The 23542-nt window shown below is 43.1% G+C and overlaps 3 protein-coding genes across 14 annotated transcripts; 1 reads left to right on the top strand and 2 right to left on the bottom strand.

The window, feature by feature from the left end:
• Positions 1–481: 481 nt before the first annotated feature.
• LOC128253614 (S-adenosylmethionine synthase) lies at positions 482–7385 on the top strand. Of its 4 annotated transcripts, XM_052982174.1 has the most exons (8): positions 521–573; positions 701–949; positions 1405–1625; positions 3286–3363; positions 3713–3835; positions 3952–4064; positions 5637–6316; positions 6384–7385. In XM_052982174.1, the coding sequence occupies exons 3-8, from the start codon at positions 1502–1504 to the stop codon at positions 6490–6492; spliced, it is 1227 nt and encodes a 408-aa protein (XP_052838134.1). In that variant the 5' UTR covers positions 521–573; positions 701–949; positions 1405–1501; the 3' UTR covers positions 6493–7385. The 4 variants fall into 4 exon arrangements, with proteins under 4 accessions (XP_052838135.1, XP_052838132.1, XP_052838134.1 ...); XM_052982175.1 differs by lacking the exon at positions 701–949 and having other exon boundaries at positions 482–573; XM_052982172.1 differs by lacking the exons at positions 701–949; positions 3952–4064 and adding an exon at positions 4834–4946 and having other exon boundaries at positions 498–573.
• A 1868-nt stretch (positions 7386–9253) lies between these two features.
• On the bottom strand, positions 9254–14337 carry LOC128253607 (ATP-binding cassette subfamily G member 4). Of its 9 annotated transcripts, XM_052982155.1 has the most exons (12): positions 13991–14311; positions 12789–13486; positions 12320–12394; positions 11980–12235; positions 11561–11684; positions 11418–11508; positions 11265–11366; positions 11063–11208; positions 10490–11003; positions 10259–10427; positions 9947–10203; positions 9254–9891 (listed from the first exon to the last, which is right to left on the bottom strand). In XM_052982155.1, exons 4-12 carry the CDS (start codon positions 12185–12187, stop codon positions 9463–9465), a joined length of 2040 nt encoding a protein of 679 aa, XP_052838115.1. In that variant the 5' UTR covers positions 12188–12235; positions 12320–12394; positions 12789–13486; positions 13991–14311; the 3' UTR covers positions 9254–9462. The 9 variants fall into 9 exon arrangements, 8 of the variants coding, with proteins under 8 accessions (XP_052838115.1, XP_052838117.1, XP_052838113.1 ...); XM_052982157.1 differs by lacking the exon at positions 12320–12394 and having other exon boundaries at positions 11418–11505; XM_052982153.1 differs by lacking the exon at positions 12320–12394 and having other exon boundaries at positions 13991–14310.
• A 746-nt stretch (positions 14338–15083) lies between these two features.
• On the bottom strand, positions 15084–21947 carry LOC128253606 (ATP-binding cassette sub-family G member 1). The gene is made up of 7 exons (XM_052982152.1): positions 21480–21947; positions 18750–18867; positions 17756–17945; positions 16673–17506; positions 16442–16610; positions 16280–16380; positions 15084–16215 (listed from the first exon to the last, which is right to left on the bottom strand). The coding sequence occupies exons 1-7, from the start codon at positions 21661–21663 to the stop codon at positions 15715–15717; spliced, it is 2097 nt and encodes a 698-aa protein (XP_052838112.1). The 5' UTR covers positions 21664–21947; the 3' UTR covers positions 15084–15714.
• Positions 21948–23542: the final 1595 nt, after the last annotated feature.

The raw sequence follows: 23542 nt of genomic DNA, 5'->3' as shown, positions 1-23542 counted from the left end.
GTATTAGAATTTTTTAAATCTACATGCAAAAAACTGATTTCCGAGCGCCTTGATCTTGGTAGACCTTGTTTGTGTCTTTGTCTTTGTGGCATGACGTGAGCACTTTTTCGATTTCAGATTGTGCGAGTGGTACAAAAACCCAACGTTGGTGCTCAATATCCCTTGACTAGAGTGTCGGCTGATCTCCCACGAAAGGTCAATCACTCAAAGTTGTGGGGGAGCTAGGATTTCAACAAATACAGTAATCCGTTCAACAAATCGTTTCGTATTGAGCTTTGTAAAGAGGTTGTAAATTTCACCGAATACCTAAAACCGAATTGCCGTACATAAAAAGCAGAGATAGTAATTCTAGACAGATTCCAAGATGTGAGTACATGTGTGTGGTGGAATGGTAGCATATAGTTTCGACTGATAAGCTATTATTTCCTGCCGATTCATCTACCCGAATGCTGGCTACCCAAGTTTATAAATTAGCATTTGCCTCTAAAAATCGGCAGTCGAACTCTGGCTGAGCAGGAAACAAGTGCAAGTCGAGTCTTTGAGCCCTCGTCGAATCCTTCGTTCAAAACCCAAGTAAGTAGTAACTAGAGATGTCGAAAATATATCAAAGCAACAACATTTCCTTAAAAAAAATATTTTCATCGCGATATTTTTTGGGCCGAGATATCGACGGATTTTTTTGAAATGATTTTTCCGACAGCCCTATTAGTAAAGTTCCGGAATCGGAACCGGTTACAAAGCAGTTCATTTTCAAACGGGGTGGCAGCGCCAAGGCGAGCGAACAGCTGTTTGCACGACAGGGCAAAAGCAAAAACGTGGATGCTGAAGAAGTAAGGTTTCCAAGAGTCCCGAGTACGCCAGGAAAGTTTCGCGGCCATTAAGAAGAGCGCCATCCAAAGAGAACACTGCCATCCGAAGAGAACAGAAGCCCGCTCTCTCGCACTTGGAGGTATAAATTCAGAAAGCCGTAAAAAGTGTGCGCTCTTTTTCTACAGAACCGTCGCCAAGATAGGAAGTGTTTTGGCTGCGCCGCTGATTTGGTTGCCGTCGCTAAAACAGTAGAATTCAGAATCAGTTTGTATAATTTGTTGAACTAATAGCTTATAGACGGCCGAACAAGCGTACATATAAACCAGCTTTCTCGCCCGGCGACTAGTTTTGTCTTTGACCCCGCGAAATGTCGCGCCGCCAAAAATTACTTTAAAGAAAAGCGATTATATAAAAAAATACACATTTCGAGAAGCGAGCCGAAACCGGAAAATCCCAAAGGCTCGAGGCGGCGGGCGCTGATCCACAAAATTAGAAAATACATAGCTGTGTTTTGCGAGAGTTCGGAAAATCAATTTCGTCAAGCGCTGTTTCTAGCATCCAGCTAATGGGCCTGTTCTCTCTCTGTTCCCACAGCTCCAACAACAACAGCACAACCCAACCGACCGTAACTCGTTTCGAAGCCCTTCCTAATCAGAACCAAACTCATCGAGCTACGAAACTACCCAGCCAAATGCCGCAAAAGACAAACGGACACAGCGCCAATGGCTGCAACGGCAGCAACGGCAACTCCTACGACATGGAAGACGGAGCCACATTCCTGTTCACTTCCGAATCTGTGGGCGAGGGCCATCCAGGTAAGTGAATGGGGCACCATTGCATCCGCTCCGCAGCCTATTGCATCATATTGGCCAGTGCCCCAGCATGTGCGTTGTGTATACAGATACAGGCACAAATGTACGTCTGCGTCACCTAAAGATGCTCATAACCTAACCAAACTGTGACTGTAGGGACCCAGGTCCAGCTGGTTGTCAGCCTAGACCCCTGCCCCTGTATTCCCATTTCCACACCTTTACCGTCTACTGTCTGAGCTCTGACAAAATGGCGACGGAGTGCTATGCCGCATACCTTTGCTGATTGCTACCCAATTTGCGCTCTTTTGTAGCGCCTGAGGGGAAAGAGGGGTGGCAAAAAACGTGCGTTTACTCAGCAATGTGATGGAGTGGTATCCCCCCGGATCGCTGAGTACCCTCCAAGAGAAGGTCCTTTTTGTACGCATCTTTTGGATTGTCTGGTCCGCTGCATCGGCAGGAGCCACTGCCGGCAGCCTGGGCCACTGTAGAACAGCTGGCCACCCTCGGAACCCCACACAACGGCGGGCCAAACCTTGTGTTTGTGGGGCCGACGCAATTTATAGACTTGTTCTTTATCGCTTGCGGCTCTCACATTCAGAGAATCTGCGTCATGCGCACCATGTGCTTCTGAATGGAGACAACTGGGAGCACTCTCTGCCAGCTTTTGTGGGCGCTCATCGGCATTGCTCATGCACTTGTACTTCGCACAAGGCGATCAAAACAAGGGCCAAACTAAAGCAAACCCACGTTGACTTTGTGGCGCTCTAAGATTCAGCTTTCGAAGCTTATCTTTAGGGAAAAATTGGCATTGGCAACCACGTGTTTCGCTCGAGCTCGGGCTTTTTGTCGCTGCCAGCGTTTGTTTATATCAGCGGAAAACCAGCGTTTGAATGTATTTGACAACATCTGCTGATAAGGGGAGCGACCTTTTATACTACACATTGATTACTTTTACCATTCTATATTCTACATATATTGCTAATTAAGTCGGCTAGGCAAGTCAGCCCTAGAAAACCGTGATGACAGGCACCGGAAGCCTAAAAAAAATAATCGCCGAAGGCTTGACAATTATTCACCTGTCTTTCTGTGACGGGTGAGTGACGGAATGGTTGGATTACGGGTTCCTAGTCCCATCTTAATAGCAGAAAACATTAATGTATCTATATAGAATCTTAATTCCCAACCAAAATTAAAACGCAATTTTTATAAGTCAACACTTTGTGTTTTGCCAATTCATGAGTCTATTGCTGACGCAATGTTCTAATGTAATAGTGGCGTTTCCACGGAAAGTTCTCGAAAGTCAAAGGGCTCCGGTTACGGGGCAAGTTTCGGGACAAGGCGCTGGAAATGCGACTGGTATCGAATTAATCTGAGTCAAAGGATTCCATTCGCAAATCGGCTTCGTGTTCCATAATTTTTTGTTTGGACAACGCCATCGACGCTTAAGGCTCGTGTTTTGAGTTAGAGACATAATGTGGCATTGAATTTCGCAGACTAAAAATTAAAATAAACCGCTGGCCCGGCAATTTTTGATGTCTCGCCTAGGCAGCGAAAAGTGTTGGGGAGAGCGCGTATTTATTTGGCACAAACGCTGCCCTGCTTCGGCCGCAATGCTTGGCGCTACACATTTTCGTACCTCGCACTAACCTTCTCTCTTTTACAGACAAAATGTGCGACCAAATCAGCGACGCTATATTAGATGCCCATCTGAAGCAGGATCCCAACGCAAAAGTGGCTTGCGGTAAGTGATAAAGGAATTATAAATCTGCCTAGTCTACCCATAATCTGGAATCCCATACGCCAAGGCTACTGACCTCTTTGAGCTCGACAAAAGGCGCCGAGCATAACACAATTGTCATAACGAGCGGACCTTCAAAAAAATAAACTTCTCCGTAAAGAAAACATTGCCGCAGCGATCGGCGCGTGTGCAATGCTTTTGCAAGACGCCATAGACGATAGCTAGCATAAATAATCAAAGTGTGCTGCTATGGCGATGGGAATTTTGCATTTTGTAATTATTGGATAAACTTGCGTTGCTAAGTATCAAGTTGCACGGAAATAATTTAAAACGTTCCATATTTTTAATGTAGAAACCGTGGCCAAAACTGGCATGATCCTGCTCTGCGGAGAGATCACATCAAAGGCCGTGGTGGATTACCAGAAGGTTGTTCGTGAGACAGTCCAGCACATTGGCTACGATGACTCCTCCAAGGGTAAGTGTCCATTGGTCTAGGAAGTAACAAAAACTTGTGGGCGGGTTTCAGGATACTTTTAATACGTCTTATTACGAACAAACTTGTAAACCCAATATTAAATCAAAATCAAAAAGGTTTCGATTGGAAGACCCTAAATCTCCTTGTCGCCATCGAACAACAGTCGCCCAACATTGCCAACGGCGTACACATCAACCGCGAAGAAGACGACGTCGGCGCTGGTGACCAGGTACAGCAAGCTTATCCGTTCTCCTACTACCGCCTAGCACTAAGTGATGCGGAAAGTGTGTGCGTTCGTTCGTTACGTTTTCATTTTGTTAAGTGTTCCCCTTAAATCGTATACTTTTCCATTAACTCGGCTCGCTTGCAGGCCTACCAGAGTTTCATCTTCTTCATTTAAACTAGATGTTCAGTTAAAACATTCTGTTCTTCTAGACACGAATCAAGAAAGAACTTAAAGCGATTGTTCTTACTTTGAAATCAGTTGAACCAATACATTACATACCACACTTTTGGATTACGCTGCGGGTGTTCTAACCACATAAATACTAAACCCATTGAGAGATTTATGTAATTATAAAAAGCCAGTTAACTTTTTAAGAAACCCGAGAAAAACTAGTCTTGCATGCGGCATGTCTCCCATTATCAAAAAAAATCAAAGTTTCCAAAACTAAGGTGTAAAAGACGTATCAGACATCAGCTATTTGTTTATTTCATTATCTGCCAAAGAGTATTTATTTATTGCAGTGGAGTCCTGATGAAGGTTAAGCAAGAGCTAATTTTTAGTATATACAACATTTATTTATAATCTAGAATAACAGGGTGAAATAAATCATATTATAAACATTATTTACAGACATTTTCCTGTGTGTGTGCAACATTGCTGCGCTCCTTTTATCTTTCTCTCTCGTTTCATATGTAACAAAAAACGATACAAACCAATACAAAATTTAAAACGATAACGTGCAATTTGCAATCGGTGCTCAAAACTCAAAAAGGTTTCGATTTTAAAACGTGCAACGTGCTATTGGCATTGGACCAACAATCGCCCGAAATCGCTGCCGGAGTGCATGTCAACCGCGCCGAAGAAGAGATCGGTGCTGGAGATCAGGTGTGAAATAAGTAGCAGTATCGCAATGGCAGTCTCGGCAGGCCGGGATCGTAAGCCCTTTCCAAAGAGCTACGCTTTCTTTGTGTTTCTTTAGATTTTCACTTGGTTACGGGTCAGATATTCATGGTGCTTGGGCGTTTGTAAGCTCTTTGGAAAAGGTTTTACCGCCACTTGTAAAATTTGTGTTTATTATATTCCTTATATATTTTCGTAACTAATCGAAGAAGAATGACGATTGTACTTACATTATTTTTGAATTAATTTTTAGTTTTCTATTTGCCACTATATACAGTCAGCACCAACCAAGCAGCACTGTTTCGTCTTGATTGTTATTTGAAGCTGCAAAATCCATTTTTTGTTTGATCGGCGAATGCCTGATATATGATTTGGCTTCTATTTATTTAGTTTGGACCTTTGGTTCAAATAACAAATGCGCAAAACCAAAGCACACAATCGCAAGAACATCACAAACAAAAATATAATAATCATATTTTGGGTGCTTAGTTGTAATGGAGTTTTCTTCAAAGCAACATTCTTATCAATCTAAGCCTCATAAGCTTGAATCATCTCCAACCTCCCTAACCTAAATGTATTTTATTTCACTAACGCTACTGACACTTTTTGGTTTTGGTTGCTTTTGGACACTTAAAGCATAGACCGTTACTTAAACGATAAATGCACTTTTTCCAGGGCATCATGTTTGGGTATGCCACCGATGAGACCGAGGAGTGCATGCCCCTTACCGTAGTGCTGGCCCACAAACTGAACGAAAAGATTGCTGAGCTGCGTCGCTCGGACGTCTTCTGGTGGGCTCGTCCCGATTCCAAGACACAAGTTACCTGCGAGTACCTCTTTAATCAAGGATCAGCAGTGCCCAAGCGCGTCCACACCATCGTAGTGTCCATGCAGCACTCGGAGAAGATTTCGCTTGAGACCCTGCGCTCGGAAGTAATGGAGAAAGTTGTGAAAGTCGTCATTCCCGCCAAATACATTGATGCCAACACCATTGTGCACATCAATCCTTGCGGTCTCTTTGTCATTGGTGGACCAATGGGTGATGCTGGACTAACGGGCCGCAAGATCATTGTGGACACCTACGGAGGCTGGGGCGCCCACGGTGGCGGTGCGTTCTCTGGCAAGGACTTCACAAAGGTCGACAGATCCGCAGCATACGCAGCCCGCTGGGTGGCCAAGTCGCTGGTAAAGGCCGGGCTCTGCAAGCGCTGCCTTGTACAAGTCTCGTACGCCATAGGTCTAGCGGAGCCGCTGTCCATAACTGTGTTCGACTACGGCACTTCCCACAAATCGCAAAAAGAACTCTTGGATATCATCCGGCGCAACTTTGACCTTAGGCCCGGCAAGATTGTCAAGTAAGTGGCAAGCGCTAAATACTTCAGCTTAGTCCAATTTACTAATGGTCCTCCTTCTCGTCCACAGGGACTTGAACCTGCGTCAGCCAATATACCAGCGTACCAGCACCTATGGACACTTCGGTCGCACCGGCTTCTCGTGGGAGGAGGCGAAGCCTTTGCAGACTGACAACTGACTAGACGCTGACACGCCCCTACCACAATCACCGTGGGCTAAAAGGTCAAAGCCATCGTCATCAGTGTCACCATCAACTGAAACCCCAACACCAACGTAATTTTTAGTTTCGTTTTTAGAGTTAAATCGCATCGGGTTGCGACCTCCTTTGAGCTTTTGTTTCTAACTGCATCTGCGCTCTTTGCTATATAATTTCAACCAATCTATTGTGTGTAGTCTTCTCACACAGCACTAGTTGTAGCCGTCATACTACCCGCATATATATACTTAATAGAGGGCTCCACCACAATTGATGAGCTTTAGTTATACATATACATAGTATAGACTCGTCCCTCAGCTCTGTTAAAAATAGTTACAAAAATTAAAAAAGTAGTTAGTCCACCCTTTAAATACCACGCAATATAATTCAGTTGGCATTAAACCTTGATAACCGCTGCCTAGAAGCTATGCATCATTCTCATGTCCTAATTGTACACATATTTTTGTATCTTTTAATATTTTTCTTTGTTGTATGCGTTGTATATGTTTAACCAAAAGTTTTTAAACAACTCGATTGTATGTAAATTACACACTGTCTTTGTATTTCTGTAACCAACCAACCGTAAGATAATGTATTTTCCTTTACAAAAATATATTAAAATTACAAAAAAATGTAATGCGTAAAGAAACAACAGAATCAGTGTCATGTCTTGTGTTGCAATATCTAAACAGACAGAGCAAACAGTCAGCCAGTTCAACCTGCTTCTGGTACTTTACATAGGCGCCGAGTAAGATGCCCATAAAATATTTAAATCTGAAATATATTGTAGTGTTGAAGATATGTACACATCAAGCAAACTTTTACATGACAATGATCATTGCAATAAACTTAACCGACAGTTTTAATTTAAACAATGATCTGTTATATTTTGTGGGGAAAATTTTGTGATTGCTTTCTTTAAAATTAAATAACATCATATTTTTGTACCCACAGGTTATTAAAAATTTCGCCAGAAGTTTGTATTGGAGTGATGGAGACATATCCGTCCTTATAAAGTATATATATAATAGATCAGCATAACTAGACGAAATGATATAGCCGAGTCTGCCTCCCCGTTTAATTATACTCCGTTTGCAATCTTAATTTAATGGCCTAGTCCCACAGTCCCACAGTCTCTTTGAAATATGGTCCGTAAGGTTTTCCCGCCAAAAATTTTCTGGTTATTCTTTGACGGTGGAATTAACGTTTCTAGCCAATATTTGGACGATGTTTTTTCGGTGCAACTCTAAAGTCTTGACACGAATGAATTTGAATTACATGGCGGCCATAGCTCCTCAGGCAGCAATTTGAATTTAGAGAAGACATAAGCCATTAATAGAAAGTTCAAATGTCCATTTAACCACTAATCCATAGCACCAAAATAAAAAAATTATTCTAAAAAAGGTTAGAGTTAAAGACCCCCTTCAAAAAATTCAGCTTAAGCCACGGTGACTTTTGATGGAGGGTGGATGGTGGCTCTGTGGGAACACCAGTACACCATCCATCAATAATCCCAACCGTTTCGCTTGGATGGGCTCTGAGGGACTGGGATATAAAAGCTAGAGATTTTAACCTTTCGTAAGCTTCCCTTTCTATGTCTACGCATGTCAAGTTCGAACGGAAGTCTATATCTTAGAAACAATCCTGTCAAAATTGTATAATTTCACCAACCGAAGTTAACTTACTTTCTGGTTTAGTTCACCATTAATAATTTTATTGATTTCCAATTTAAATTTAAGTTTTGAAGAGCCGCCAATAGCTAATAAGAATACTATCGATATATCGATTGATCATTATCAGTGATCGATTGATGACGGGGACGCCGTCAGTCATAGTTTTAATCTGTTTGTTTAATCATAGAATAAGAAATATATTTCTTATGGTTTAATATTCGCGATCCTTTAAATTTTAAGCAGCATCAGTAAACTGAATTACAAAATACAAATACGTATTGTTTTAGGACATATGTACCTCCGGCTGTGGTGTGAAGGAAAAAAATAATTCCATCTTGTGGTATCATATTTATTGCCTGGAGCGCTAGGGCTCCTATTTCCAAAAGCAGCATATAACAGTCTCAAGTCTTATGGGATCGCCGAAGATTTCTGCAAAGTCACAGGACAAAAAAAAACAAAAATCTCCAGCGGAGAAGCTGAAGTGCATCTGGAAATATGTGTATGTGTTCCCGACTATTTGCCATGGCCGACAAGGAAATTTTGAGCAGTATTAAAAAAAAGCGTCTTAATACCCAAGAAAAATGTTTTTTTTTTCGGTGGCCAGGTAAAATGTTATTGTTGTTCATTTCTTTTAATAACCATCAAAATTCCTGCAGTTATCTGATCTACTACTTAAAGGATTTTAGAGGCTGTTTAAAAATATCTGGTGGCGCAGGTAAGATGTAGAGGTTGAATAGACTAATTGGGAACAAGTCGAACTTTAAACAATCACTAGCAGCACACGAGTTTAATTGAATTAAAATAATGAACTCGATTGTGTGTAGGTATATTTTCATTTTAAATTTATAAGCGTGCTTTTCAGGTTAATCATCTGAGCTAGAAGCATAGCGCATAAATGAATGCGTGTTTTTTTACTCTTTACATATTTATAAAAAATTATTTTTGTTTGTCAAATCACATTAAGGCGTAAAGGAATACTCTGGAACTAAATATATTTTATATAACTTTATAATATTTATTTAAATCTGCCATGTCAAATGCTGTCCCTAAATGAATTTTTAGTCGAGGGATTATATAATTATCGTTTATTTTCTTATTAAAATTTACATCTAATCGAATATCACTCATTTACCTGTATAAATGTTTTATTGAAAATTATAATCTAACTCACAAGTTGTTCTTTAAAAAAATTATGGCCTATTTGAATTGAGTTAAACTGACCATCGATCCTGCTTTAAATTATTTGTACAGCACCGGCACCAACAGGTCAAGTTTTTGTTTAGTAATTGTACGATGTAAAGTTAAAATATTTAGATAACAGTTGTAGGACGTATGCGAAAATCGGATTAGCCGTCGATTTTTTAAGCCGCTGCCGTATCATAATGTACGCAGCAACAGTAAAAAACAAATAGAAGCCAATCAAGCAGGTGAGAGACCACAAATAGTGCATGTCCTCGAAACCTAGAAAGGCCAGCAGGACCTTGGACTTTTTAAAGGAGCAAAAGATTTCCGTGTCCTCGCAAATTGTGTCCGCTCTCCCGTAGTCGTACAGGGAGGCAACTAGGCCTTCCATACTGTGGCGCAGGAAACTTAAATGCATCAAAAACCTCATAAGAGGGGATATGTAGGTGCCTCTGCCATACCCGATGCCGTGTATCGAAAGCAGTATCAGGGGCACGGCGACCACTGGTCCCATGAACATCGCATTCTGGAAGAAAAGTGATCTTAGTAGGGAAACAAACAGGGCGGACACAAGCGCTTACCACCAAGCTCAGCCTACTAGAGATCAGCAAACCAAAACTGTCGGAAGTCAAGGCCGTTACGAAAGCTATTGTAAAAAGCATGGCAAAACGGAACCATTCCAGTGGCTGGCTGGACATTAAGTACACAATGGACAGATAAATAACGGCGAGGACGAACATGGATGGCAGCTTGGAGGAAACCATTGCAGCGTAATACGAGCTAAGGCGGTACCATTGGTTGTTGTACTCCCTCTTCAGCAGATTGATTTCCGTTGGAACTATGTTGGACAACATGTTTAATAAACTCATCTGTTCGAAAGAAAAGGCACTCACAGTATAGGAGCACTGGCATCATAGGCAGGTACAGGTATGCTATCACAATAGTGAACATGAAACCGAAATTGAAAAGTGCCTTAGAGGCCGACGTTCCCATTCCAAAGTAGAGCGACCCCACCAGTAACGCCAGTACTATGTTCATGTAAAACTTCAGCTTAATGTACGACTAAGGAATGGAAGAAAATATAACTATTATAGCGATGCTATGTGTTTCTCTGGTGCACTTACTTTGTCCCTCCACATTTGGATTAGCATACGCACTAGTAGAAGCTTGTACTGCATCCACCAGCTACACTTCGCTTGCAAAAGTTTTGGGCTGATCTCCTCTTCAAATTGATCCATTTCGTAGAACGAGGATGCGCCCGAAGTGGTGTCGGTTTTGGTGGGAGTCACCTTACCATCCTTCGATGGAGGAGTCCAGCGCTCAACTTTGCCGTTGCCAACGGCCTCCACCATTGGATTGTGATAGCATTTTCCGTACTCGAGGCATGCCACTTCGATAATGAAATCTGCCGGGTTGTAGGTTATTGGACAGCGCAGCCCCAGTTGCTGCATGTAAGGCACAATGTTGGAACCACTTCCCTGGTAGATGCACTGGCCTTCGGCGAGGACGTAGACAGTGTCGAGCATTTCGAATATCTTGCCGGATGGCGTGTGGATGGAGCAGATCACAGTCCGTCCCCCGGCGGCCAACATTTTCAGCAGGGCAATGCACTGTGAGCTCGACAAATCATCCAAGCCGCTATTCGGAATTGAGTGGGACGTTAATCATTTATTTTTTATTTGTCTCCGTATACTCACGTCGTGGGCTCGTCTAGAAAAATGACGGGCGGGTTGTTGACCAGCTCGAGGGCAATGCACAAACGTTTTCGCTCACCGCCCGAAAGCTTTAGAGCCATGGTGTCTTTGGATCCTTTTAGTCGAAGCATTTCTAATATCTCGTCAATCTATTTGAGGTTGGGGTTAAAAACAAGAGAAAGGAACGTTTTACAATTAATCTTACCACTTCTAGCTTTTGCTCAAGGTTGAGTTCATTTCCCAACTTAAGGTTTGCCGCCAAAAGCATCATTTCGTGCACCGAAAACTGCGGATCCAAAACATCTGTCTGTGATCAAATACATTGTTAGCTGAACGGTCATAATTAAACGCCTCGTACCTGCATTATATATCGGGACATTTTGCGAAAGACCCGCATATCGCGTGGACTGCTGTTGACTAATATATCTCCAGAATAGCTAACGGCGCTGCTGTAGAATATTGATGGATTATTATATAGGGTTTCGAAAAGTTGCGCCTTACCCAAATCCCGCTAGCAGGTTCAGCAGTGTGGTTTTACCGGATCCTGAAGGCCCCATAATAGCAGTGAGCTCATGGGAGTGGAACAACCCGTTTACTCCCCGCAAAATTGCCTTTGTCTTTGAAGCTGCAGGAGGGCGAAGCAAAGTTAAAGAGTTTTATCTCAGAATAATAATGATTCATTGTCTGGTAACTTAGCTTCTACTGACATGCATTTCACCGCAATAAGTGTAGAATTAGCTGGAATAATTGCCCTTTAATATGTGCATTTTCAGCATCGGAAAACAATCGGTTTGTGGGAGCAGCAATTACTTTTAAAATTAAGTCCAATTGTCGTTCTTACCAACCCATTAGCAGACACGAATATATTTTTTTAGCAATTACCCAACTGTAATGAGCATGAGCAGAACCTAGCCACTCACCATTGGCCTGATCGGGGACTTCATAGCTTAATTCAGTAAAGTGCAAATTAACCGTTGGCCAAGATGGCAAGTACTTTAATCCGTTGACTGATTGAAAGTCCTCCGAATGATCGGGCAGTTCAAGGCTGATTGCATTGATATCGCTGCTATATTGAAGCGAGCTGTTCTGGGAGTTTGTGCTGCATTTTAAGCTGCTGGCGGTTTGCATCTTGAAATTCCTAGAGTACGTCGTTGTTTCGATGCGATGTCATTGCTCCTAGTGAGGGGTGTATAAATGTTTGATAGCAAATAATAAAATCACTTCGCATCTGAACAGCTTATAAAAAGTTATTTAGTTTACCGTTCGTACAATGTTAAGCTACGATGATAACCTTTCGTTGGGGCATATGATCGTACTGAAATTTTTTACTCGGTGCTGTCATTTAATGGCGCAGATTCGTTTTTACAATAAGAATCAATTAGTAAACAACACAGTACGAAAAAAGTTAATAAGTTTGTTGGTTTAAACCAGTTTGTCAAATTAATCTCGCTTATTTCGTTTGGTTGCTTCTTCCAGTCGAGTTAATTATAAGTGGCATTTTAATTTTTCTTGAACCCAGTATTTGCATTTCTAAAAATTGTTTACGCGTATCGGGGACCACGAGTAGCGCCCTCCCTTCGTTCTGAAAACGAACTTCACACTGACCGAAGAACTATTTAAATAACATTAATTTCCCCGAATAAAGCGAAAATGCGCGAGCGTTGTCTCTAAGCACAGCCCGGAAAAAACTTAGATTTTCAATTGATGGGAAGCAGTACACAGTACTTACACGTCTGACAGTCCGCTCGAGTTCTGAACGAATGACTGGCGGTCTGATTGAGGAACCGGCGGTCTGGAGCTCTGGCTGTCCGTCTATTCCCCGATCGAACCGGGTGTAGGGGAAAAGCAAGTCACGGACTGAAGGCTGAGTAGCCTTAGTTGCGCCCAGCGGCCAGAAACTGGGCAGTAGTTTTGCTGTGCACCCACTGCATCACAGTACTTTCGGAGAATTTCAAGTGTTATCAGCGAGTAAGCGCTTGGCAAAAGTTTCATTCGATGCTAGTACTGAGTAGCTAACTGATAGGCGGACAGTGCGGATGCGCAATATATACGCTACTCTTTTCACTCTTTATCTGTTCTTGACTCTCACTGATTGCGGGCTTCATGTGCTGGTTTCCGCAACGCTTTGTCTGTGGCAAGCATATAGCGGCAGTTTTTAAATACAAATTTATTCGTGCTTCGGTCGGAATCGGGTGCTTGACCATTGGCCCCACTGTTTGATATCACTTAATCATATGTCGAATAGCGACGCTCGCTGCCTTCTGAATGCTGCTTTAATTATGCGCAAAGTGTGTGTCTATCTTAGGTTGCCTAGGGTATACGATAGGCGACTTGCCGGCAAATCTTTGTCTTTTTCATTTTTGACCGTTGCTGTGTGAGTAATGGCGCATGTTAATGCATTGAAGCGGCGAATGTTGAACTTTGTTTCTGGTAAGGGGATGATAAACATGATAAACACCGCGTTTTTTTAATATATGTACATATGACTATAGAGTAACCATTCACAAATATTAATATTAATTTTTAAGGAATGAGCTTTTTTCTTTGCGAACAAAAATCATTACAAATTATATTTACAGAATAAACGCCTTATTCAGAATATAAACATATGTCTGTTATCTTTAAAGTCATGTACCGATTAACCGCTATTTAAATACTGGGCACTGATAACAAGTGCCTTGGCTGACCCAGAAATCCATTTAATAATTGACTTGGCTTGTGCCGCATAGTTGCGTTGTATTCAGTAGTCTGTAATTTCTAACTTGTGTTGTATGCACGCCTGCAAGAACTCTCGCATTCTTGCAGTTGTTCCCGACTTTCGGGTTCAACGAACGCGTTTAGTAGCGGACACCACTGTTTTTACAGCTGCGTAAATGCACCAATTAGAGGCACTCGAGTTTCAGAACGTGGATTGGCGATTGTGGCACTTACTCCACTTTCTTGCCGTTGTTGCTGCAGTTGCTGGCTTTTCACTTGCTTCCACCAAGACATCAGCGAGGAGACGTCGACTTGTTGCATCGACGACAGCAAATATACTAAAAGCGATTGCAGGAAGAATGCTGCAGCTACTAATAAATTGGCATGGCGCGGGGACCAGCACAATACAAATTCTTCTGCCCTTCTAGGCAGAGAAGCGACGGCTGGTTCCTTCGTTGGAGTGGCTCAAAAACTTGTTTGGCAGCCTCTGGTATCCGCTGCAACAGGATAGGGCCAGTCTATTTATACAGACTTTTTTCGCAAATACAAATAGGCGAACGTAAATATGCCCACTTTTTGGCCCATAGATATACATGATTTCTGACTTATATTAATCAGCAAAGAAGTTTGAATTCCGCAAAATATTTCTTTGCATGAAATTCAAAATTCATTCGCTAAGGGCTGGTTGGATTTTGGTGTTACTATACAAACCATTTCGTACACATCTCAAGCGAAATTTCAAACTATTGGCGAAATAGTTGTTGCAGTTGAAAAAATGAACAACCAATTAGTTTATTTAAAACTTTCAAAACATATGTTTTTTTTTTTGTTTAAATATAAGCATTTAATCATAATATTTATTAGTTGTGCTCTTATAACAACCTGCTTTACTTTCTTGTTCACAATTCAAAATTGGTCGTTTTAAACTGTCGGAAAAGCTCTCTTGGGATCTGATCGCGCTATCTGGCAGATGGCGCTGCAAGAGCTTTTACACAGCCCAAATTCTGTTGAACCGGTGGTCACAACAGCACTAGCCAAGAATATATATACTTGATCAGACTATTCCACTTTCCAATTACAAGAAAAACGGAAGCTTAATTCAACAACCCGAAGTTTTAATAGGTTTGTAGTTAACCAAAAACTGACGAGTGCATTTGGCTGGATCATTTCAGATTGGCATGATTTTTCCTTGTTAGTGGCGATGTTTTCATAAATTTAGTATTTAGAAAAATATGTACGAGTATATTAGTGTATGATCAAGTTTTCCTTTACTGTATTTCAAATTTGACCAACATTATAATACCCTTTACAAGGTAATTAAAACCAGTTTTGTGTATAAGTTTTTATTTTCTCCAAGAATGCACTATTTATAAATACAAATTTATAAAATATGTATATGTTGCAGACACTTAAATACCATTTGAATTTGTTGTAAACCTGTATTAAAAAGTTAGTGTAAAATTATTACAAACGGGCTTATAGTTCCTTGAATTCAAACATGTGTATTTTACAAGGATTTCCTTTTTTTTCTAATTTTGTTTAGGGACACAATTTGTGTTTAAAGGTTTATATTGACAGACATTTACAAACATTTACAATAGGTAAATCTGAAAATGTATTTAAATATAACTTTTTTTGGCAAATAAAATGGGTATTGATGTTAATAACTTATTTTCCTATTCGTTTCTTACATCAAAGATGTCGTGCTTCCTGTCGTTTGATTTGATCACTTGTTGTACATTTTGCTTCATCGGCGGCTGAAACCAAGCTTACGTGAGGTGTGAAAACTATTTATGTTTTTATCACCTAAACGTAATTTTTGCAACTAAACGACTAAAAACTAGGCAAAAATAAATTTTACAAAGATATTTGAATAAGAACCCAAGACGCTTTGAAAACTAAATAGTAGGTACATAAAAAGCTTTTATAACCGAAAACAACCAATAGCGTTAATGTGCCTATCGCACAGTTTTTAGCTTCCAGCGCAAGAACAGGTACGCCGAGATGCGCAGCACCACGAAGATCACAATTAGAGCCACAATGTCTAAGGTAAAGTTGGCGTTTACCATGTCCAGTTCTTCCAGCGTCGTAGTGGGAGATTTGAAGTGGCAGTAGGTCTGGAAGCACCTCAGCTTTTCACGTCCGTACCCGTAGGTTGCCAGAGCAGTGCCCTCGAAACCGTATCGGATGTACGACAGATAAGTGATCCACCGTAGATACACTGGTATGGCGTCAAAGGACACAAAGAAGCCAGAGAACAAAAGAAAGGGCACGGACATGACCGGGGCCAAGAAGACACCGTTCTGCACGTTCATGGCGGCACCAACCACCAGACCCACGGACTGGGCCACGAATGAGATGAGCAGGCATGCCGACAAGAACATGGAGAAGCGGAAGAGCTCCCAGGGCTGTGATGTGAAGTAATATACGATCGACACGTAGATGACGCAGAAAATTGCCTGAAAGAGAAAGTTATCAGTTAGCAGTTCCAGTGGCTCTTTCTAGCACCTGTGTGCAACTCACTTGAAACGGTAGATCTGCCACTGATATAGCCAGATAGTAAGACTTTAACGAATACCAGCGATTAAAGTTTTCTTTTAACAAAACGGGCATCTCGAGCGGGACTAAGTGTAACGAAAATATTATTTGAAGATAGATATAAAATTAACTTCTAGTTTTTCTTACATGACAGGATCGTAATGGTCATAGACGTATACATAAGGAAGAGCATGTTAAAGAACAAGAATCCCAGGTTGCTTAGAACTTTAGCTCCATCATTGCCGATGTCGTAGTAGAGGGCGCCAATCAGGAATCCAACCAAGAGATGAGCAAACAATCGAAGATACATAAGTGTCTTAGAACAGGGATACAAAGAGTTAGTCAACGCGCAAAGTCCTTCCAAAACATTCGACCTACCCAATCGCGGTAGCTGAAGAGCAGAGTTCGCTTAAGAACCACCCAGAACTGGTGAAACTGAGATGTCGGGTACCGCTCCGGCGATGTGATCTCCTCCGTTAGCAAGGCCGTTGTGCAGTTGGCGGACTTCTCTACGTCGATCATGGCATCTCCCTTTTCGTTGGTTGTGACCAAGGCGGTGCTTGCGTTGCCCTCCTTCACAATATCGTTCACCATGCCGTTGAGCAAGCCGTTGTTCAGGGTGAGGTTATCCTCGTACTTGCTGCCGCTGACGTTCGAAGCGTCGTTCTTGTCCAGAACGGCCCTCAAGTTCTGGACCTTTACTAGATCGTTGCGAGCCTTTAGGCCGGCGTAGTCCGCCGACGATCGGATGTCCCGCTTGCCGTTGTCGATGGCGTCGACCAGTTTGCGCGTATGGTCGCCGTGCTCCCCGCAGGACACCTCGATCACGTAGCTCGCCGGGTTGTGGTAGCTTGGACACTCAAGGTTCAGCGTGGACAGGAAGGGTACCAGTTGTTTGGTGCTGCCCTGGTAGACGCACTGACCATCTGCCAGGGTGTAAAGCTGGTCGAACATCTCGAAAAGGCGAGCGGAAGGCTGATGAATGGTGCAGATGACTGTGCGTCCGCCGGCGGCCAGCATCTTCAAAAGATGGATGCACTGAAAGCAGGTTGAGCTGTCCAGGCCGGACGTGGGTTCATCAAAGAACATAATGGGCGGGTTGCTGACCAGCTCCAGGGCGATTGAGAGGCGCTTCTTTTGGCCGCCGGACAGATTGCGAGTCATCGTGTACCGGTGCTCGCTTAGGCTTAGAGTAAGCAAGATGTCATCAATCTGGAAAAGACAACAGGTTGGAAGCCATTGTCATTTTTGATCGGTAAGGTCGCGATGACTTGGTAGAGGTCTGTAAACAATCAGATCGTTAAGCACACGGCGAAATGTGCTACTCAGAACTGGTTACTGTCTAAATATATTTAGTTGGAAATAGAATTTTCATCAGACCAAGGAGCTAGGATTAACGCTGCTTACTTGACAATTTGGTATTGTTCCGTCGGTCTCGGTCTCGGTCTCTTATTGACTTACCATTGAATGCTTCTCGGGCTTTGAGAACTTTTTGCTAAGTTTCAGGTTCGTCGCCACAGTCATCGCTTCCTGGACTGTGAGGTTTCCATGCAGCTGATTGTCCTGCATGATGTAGGCGGACAGCTTGCGGAAAGCACTGAGGTTGCGCTCCGCACCGTTCATGGTGACGCTGCCTTCGATGCTCGAGGTTCTGTGCGTGCATTGAAATAACAAGTGTCAGTAAGATGGTTTTCACTCCGGGGGGCATTGCCGAGTAGTTTGTCCTCCGAGTTAACATATTTATATTTTTTGCAAGATCGGAAAATTGTTTTCTGAAACCGTTATCATGGGCAACGTGTATTGCAAATAATCAGACGTGTATTTTATTGTGTATATCGACGTTCCGTTGTATGCGGACACTTATTTGATATACTAGGAATATATAAGTGCACGCGATCGAACAACTTGAGTCCGAAGTCCTCAAACTAGTAGCGTATTCAAAGTAATAAAGCGCGGCGACAACGCTGATTACACTCGGGTACGATATATCAGAAAAAATAGATTTCCTACGATTCATTCAACCGCTCGTATCGTTTCAGGGCAAGCGGCTGACCGCTCCTGGTAACAATAGCAACAACTGGGCAGGTTGATTGAAATGTTTATGATTATTATGCAATGCAGCAAAATTTAGCGTTTTCAATAAACGAATAAAGATAGGCCTGGCGAAGGGAAGTCGCTGTGTATCGGCTCAGTATGTGTCGCGCATAAATAAATAATATAATAACAATGATGGCAGATCGCGGAAAGGTCGGCGGTTCAAGCTCCGAAAGAGGCAGAGTGCTTATCAAGTCGCACTCATTTCTGTTGATAATACAGGGCTGGCTAATAAATACATATACTCGCACTCGCACTCGTTTTGCCGTATTCTGGTGTGCCGTCTCAAGGTCAGATTCGGTGATGCGGGTTTCAGCAGCTTCAGCAGATACTTGCAGTGAATGCAAATGTACAAACTTACTTGTAGCCGGACAAAATGTTGAGCAGCGTACTCTTGCCAGCACCCGATGGTCCCATGATGGCGGTGAGCTCTCCCGACCGAAGGCGTCCACTCACACCCTTCAGAATGGTCTTGGCATCTGTAACAAGAGACAAGAAATTAGTGCTTGGGCCAGTCTCTCGTTAAAACTACAAATAGTTGGCGATTGATTGGTCTTACATCATTGAACCCAAGTGCCTCCACTCGACTACGGCTCCGAAGAAACTTACAAATAAAACGCTAGCTGCATTGGTCATCGGACGAGCAAGTGTAGAACCGATAGATAAACAAATTTGCAAAGTCTGACAATCAAAAGGCATAACCCGGTCATCGGCCCCACCGAGTTTTTCGTCTTCCTCCTCACAGCCATTCGGATTTCCAAACACTGTATGAATGATGCTTTTAACAACCAAATTAATAAGACTCAGAAGCCTTATGAACCCATTCCGGCACATATGATTCGTAATAAGATTACAATAAAACACATCCACCGAAAGAATGAAACCCGTCCGTAATTCTTGATTTCTGGTCCTGGATATAATCGGCCTCAATCGGTAAGTTTGCAATTTGTCTAAATGGAATTGCTCAGATGCGGAAGTGCCTTATCAACATCGCATATCTATGGACCAATAGACTTCTACGGTAAACCATCTGCGCTTTACGGAAAATGCTAATAAACCCGTTTTCGTGGAGGCACGTGAGTTACTTTCCGGCTTTTAGTCTTGCCAGAAGATGAATTAACCATTGGAAGACCCAAATCGCGAAGTTTTACGATTTAAGTCATAACTGAACTTAAGAGTTGGTTTTAACTGACAATTACAAAATATTTCAATTCAGGCTCAGGCGTGTCATAACCACGACTAGTACCGTGACCTGCTCAGAAGTGAAACTTGAGATATATTAAGCTCGTTCAGGGGCTGTATTTTTTGTATTCGACGGCTTACTTAATGCGTCGCACATTGAAACTGACAGAGAGCTTCAGCTGTCAGACGTCGACTAGCTAGTCGTAGTCGTAACTACTAGCTACGCAACAACTCGCATTGAACTGTAGCGTGAATATTGCCGGTACTTGCTTGGAAGTCGGCTGTAATAGCGCCAAAACTGGGGCCATGCTTGACAAACGTTAGTCCAACGCTAAGGCCAACTCGTAGCTTTGATGTTTATGGTCGGATTAGACAACGAGTGCTGCCATTCAAATTGCCCAAGAAAAGATTGGGTAAAATAAGCCCAAGGGCACTGCGGTAGCTTTTGTGAATTCTACTCTTCAGATTCGCTCGGCCAGGGGCACTTATACTTGGGCATCTGAGAACACCCGCAGGTAATCACCTCCGACTTATTGTTTACTTCAAAGTTGGACAGCTAACAAGCCAAAAGCACTGAATTCCAGCAGTTGCCTCACAGCCACTTCTGTTTCATTTTGTATACATTATAAGCCCACAATCGTAGCACGTATCTGAGAGCATCGTGCCATCTGCAAATCTTTCGACACTCATTGGTCAGTGTAAATACGTCTGAATATTCGCATATTCTGAACAACTTAATTGAGTCGGATGGCCGACCTTTGAATCTTGTGGCAATTTGCGGCTGTGCAAAGTTCAGGCTGCTGCCGCCACGAATTACTATTGCTCTTGGCCGGGACGGGTCGTTCGCATCGGCCTTGTGCAGCAAAAAACAGGCTCTGACAGTATCTTATTTCCAGCCGGGATGCACCGACTCGTTATACAGTGGCTGTCCTTGCCTCTGTTCAATTTCGTTGAAGGCAAGTCCAGCAGTCCGATTCAAACACGAGGGGAGTGGGTTTGTGTCTGAGCTTTTTATTGATTGTTGGATATCTGAGAACAAAGCAGCTGTATCCGTTTGAATACCCAAATATTGGGAATATTATCGCCGTCCCGTAATTTCAAATTCAAAATGGCCCCTAGGGGCCACTCCCGTGAATACAGTTCGCTGCATTTCCTCGGCCTGTTAGTGGAGTGCTCAGCCCCCAAACCGAAGCCCACCATAAATAGCTATCCGGTTCTGACTAAACCCTAATCGCTCTGCTAACACAACAAGCACAACCGACGTCAGCAAACAAGCACTCAAACTAGAAAAAACCTCTCACTCCGGTACGACAACGTAGAATGTTTTGCTCATTAACAGCGCCGGACCCCCACTCTGCTCCACCCATGCTTCGAAGTGGATACACACAGACGTGAACACAGAGAGAAGTGCGAGTACATAACTCGCATTCCAGATGCTATAGCATCGAACCAACTTGTTGACTGTTGACTGTCTCACTAACGAAAAACGTTTGTGTGGGCAGTTACTTCGCGGCTACTGGATGTTGATTTAAATGTATTTGGCGCGGCTTATCGCTGTGGAACCCGTGAACTTTGTCCGCCAGCCGTCTTTGTGTAATTGGGGAACGACTTCGACGGGACAACGGGTTACAATAGGCGATAAGATCCAAAGTTCTCCCAGTCGCTCGCAGTGTGGCAACCGTGATACTGCTGCCAAAAGAACAAAGAAACCAGAAACCAGCACGACGCGAAGCGCAGCTGAAGCGAACAAGTAAAACCCGCTGAAGTCAGGGAAGTTCGTAATAGCAACAATGCGCTCTGAGGATGGAGTTCCCCATGGCACATGTGGGAGAGCACATCCCAGTTCTCGGGACCCCAGCACAAAGAAAGCGAAAACGACGCGAGGTTCTGCCAAATAGTGGGTACTTACTGCTCCGATTTCCTTCCTTGACGCGGTATGTCAGGTTGTGGAAGGCCAGGTCCACCGCCGGCCGCTTGGGCAGGTGCTGCAGGGTCTTCGGCTGGGCGGGCACTATCTGGGCCTTTGGCTGACCCGCTCCGGCGGTGCCCAGCCTATTGTCGTTGAGCAGATTTGCATTATCGTTTTTAGTCATCTTGTCAATCAGTCAAACAGTAGGGGTAAAAAGCAAAATGCAACCACTGAACTGTGCGCTGTGTTGTGTGTATTCTTTGTAACTTTGCACTGACGGCAATACTGTAGCCCCTGCTGCCCTTCGCTTCCGTTAGGGTTTTACGTTTGCGTTCACGTTCTCGATTCCACCACCGTGTGGCCCGGTGAGAAAAATTTTCCACCCGTCTGCTCGAAACGGAACTCCCGCTTCTCGAATGTTAGGACTTGACTCTCTCGCGCTGCGATCGCAAATGAACTAAACAATTGCGCGGCAGTGGAACAAAGCCAGAAACTTAAGCGACTGCTGGCTGAGTGTGCCATCGCATACACACTCGCAGCCCCATTGCCAGCTGATGTCGTTGGCCAGAGTGGGATGGCAGTAGAGGCGCCAGTTCTGGTTTGGATTCTAGAGAGACTATCGAACGGTGGAGAGAATGTGACTGCTCTCTGGGATAGCGCGCCACTCTCGTAAGATCCACTGGATTCTTCGAAAGATTTTCTGGGGAACTGGTGATACCAGCCTTGTGGACAATGTTTTTTAGCCAGCCTGCTCTTCGATAATCATATCAGCTTTTGATAACATGGTGTTTAAATCCTGTTTCCATGGTTTTGAGTCGCAGGCGTGATGAACCCTAGACATCTTAGGTGCGCGAGCTACTGATATTTACAAGTTTTAACTACAAATTCATGACCTGGTCATGACTCATTAGTGGTTGTCGGGGCTTATCTAGGGGTGCCAATCTAAAGCTGATAGGAGTCGATAAAGGGGGTGAACTTTGGTACCATTAAATATTTTACGGAAAAATAGTTAAATAATAATGGTTGGCAGTAACCGAAGCAGCAAGAAATGCCATTGCTGTTAAAGACAGCAAGCCTGACAATATGACCGTTTTTAATGGGCAACTTGTGCGACGTGGGAATGTCACCAGTTCCTTTCTTTTTATGTAGCATGAGGTCATTTGTAGCTCTTTATTTTCTGAGGCGTGGAAAGTCCTTAGAACTTGGCTCGAACAACTGTTTTTTGGGTATAAATAACTCGAATGTCGTCCGATGCGCGAGCTATTATTTTTGTATTGCAATTTAATCACATAATATGGAATGAGAAGTGTTATCAAAACACAATCGGATTGGTCTGACAACAAGAAACAAGCCGTTTGTATGTTTCCCAAGCTGATCGGGTAAAACCAAATCCACTTAGAGTATAAGGAAAATAAAGTGCGGTAAAACCGGTTTTTTGTTTTATTGGATGACTCAAGTGAAAAGCTCACTGGTTTCCCATTACAGACATTTTTCCAGTGCAAACCCAATTTACGTGATTTTTCTTGGACTAGTTTCTGTGGCTGGCCCAGAGCAAAAAGGGTGCTACAGGCGTTTCCAGTTTCCCGAATTTTTTTACCGGCATTATTTCCGGATGACTATTGCTCGTTGTTGGTTGTGGAAAATGATTTCAGTGCATTTTGCTTAAAACCCCGCCTGGCTCGACCACTTACAGGTTATTGTTTTCCAAAAACTGCTTCCAACTGTGCTTGTTCATGGTGCCGTGGTCTCAAGACCCACCGAAGCCTACGAAACTTCTGCCCCGAAGCAACAAGTGGGCTTCGCAAAAAAGCCAAATGGCAACCCGTAATGCGAATGGGGAAGTCCGAAATAAAGCCAAATATAACAATTGGCGACTTTGTGGACTCGTCCGTGGCACACCGCATTTAAATATGCACTCTGCTGGGAGGAAAACTTGCTTAGTGTTTTGCGAAAGAAAACTGAAGCCGGCCATCCAGTGGAAGCGGTGTCACGCAACTGGAAAAGCGAAGTACGAGTGGCTAAGAGTGAGGCAGTCGCAGCTATGGTGGAAACTCGCTCGTCCC

Source organism: Drosophila gunungcola, assembly GCF_025200985.1.
Source record: "Drosophila gunungcola strain Sukarami chromosome 2L unlocalized genomic scaffold, Dgunungcola_SK_2 000110F, whole genome shotgun sequence".
Taxonomy (NCBI): domain Eukaryota; kingdom Metazoa; phylum Arthropoda; class Insecta; order Diptera; family Drosophilidae; genus Drosophila; species Drosophila gunungcola.
This window is presented reverse-complemented; position numbering and strand designations above follow the sequence as displayed.

Coding starts and splice junctions, on each gene's coding strand:
- LOC128253607 (XM_052982155.1), bottom strand. CDS start 12,187: ATGCAAACCGCCAGCAGCTTAAAATGCAGCACAAACTCCCAGAACAGC. Junction 11,209..11,264: donor TTGAGCAAAAGCTAGAAGTG/GTAAGATTAATT, acceptor AACCTCAAATAG/ATTGACGAGATATTAGAAAT. Junction 11,004..11,062: donor TTTCTAGACGAGCCCACGAC/GTGAGTATACGG, acceptor AATTCCGAATAG/CGGCTTGGATGATTTGTCGA.
- LOC128253606 (XM_052982152.1), bottom strand. CDS start 21,663: ATGACTAAAAACGATAATGCAAATCTGCTCAACGACAATAGGCTGGGC. Junction 18,868..21,479: donor CAAGGAAGGAAATCGGAGCA/GTAAGTACCCAC, acceptor CTCTTGTTACAG/ATGCCAAGACCATTCTGAAG. Junction 16,381..16,441: donor GACCATTACGATCCTGTCAT/GTAAGAAAAACT, acceptor CGTTACACTTAG/TCCCGCTCGAGATGCCCGTT.
- LOC128253614 (XM_052982175.1), top strand. CDS start 1,502: ATGCCGCAAAAGACAAACGGACACAGCGCCAATGGCTGCAACGGCAGC. Junction 3,836..3,951: donor CTACGATGACTCCTCCAAGG/GTAAGTGTCCAT, acceptor AAAATCAAAAAG/GTTTCGATTGGAAGACCCTA. Junction 4,065..5,636: donor ACGTCGGCGCTGGTGACCAG/GTACAGCAAGCT, acceptor CACTTTTTCCAG/GGCATCATGTTTGGGTATGC.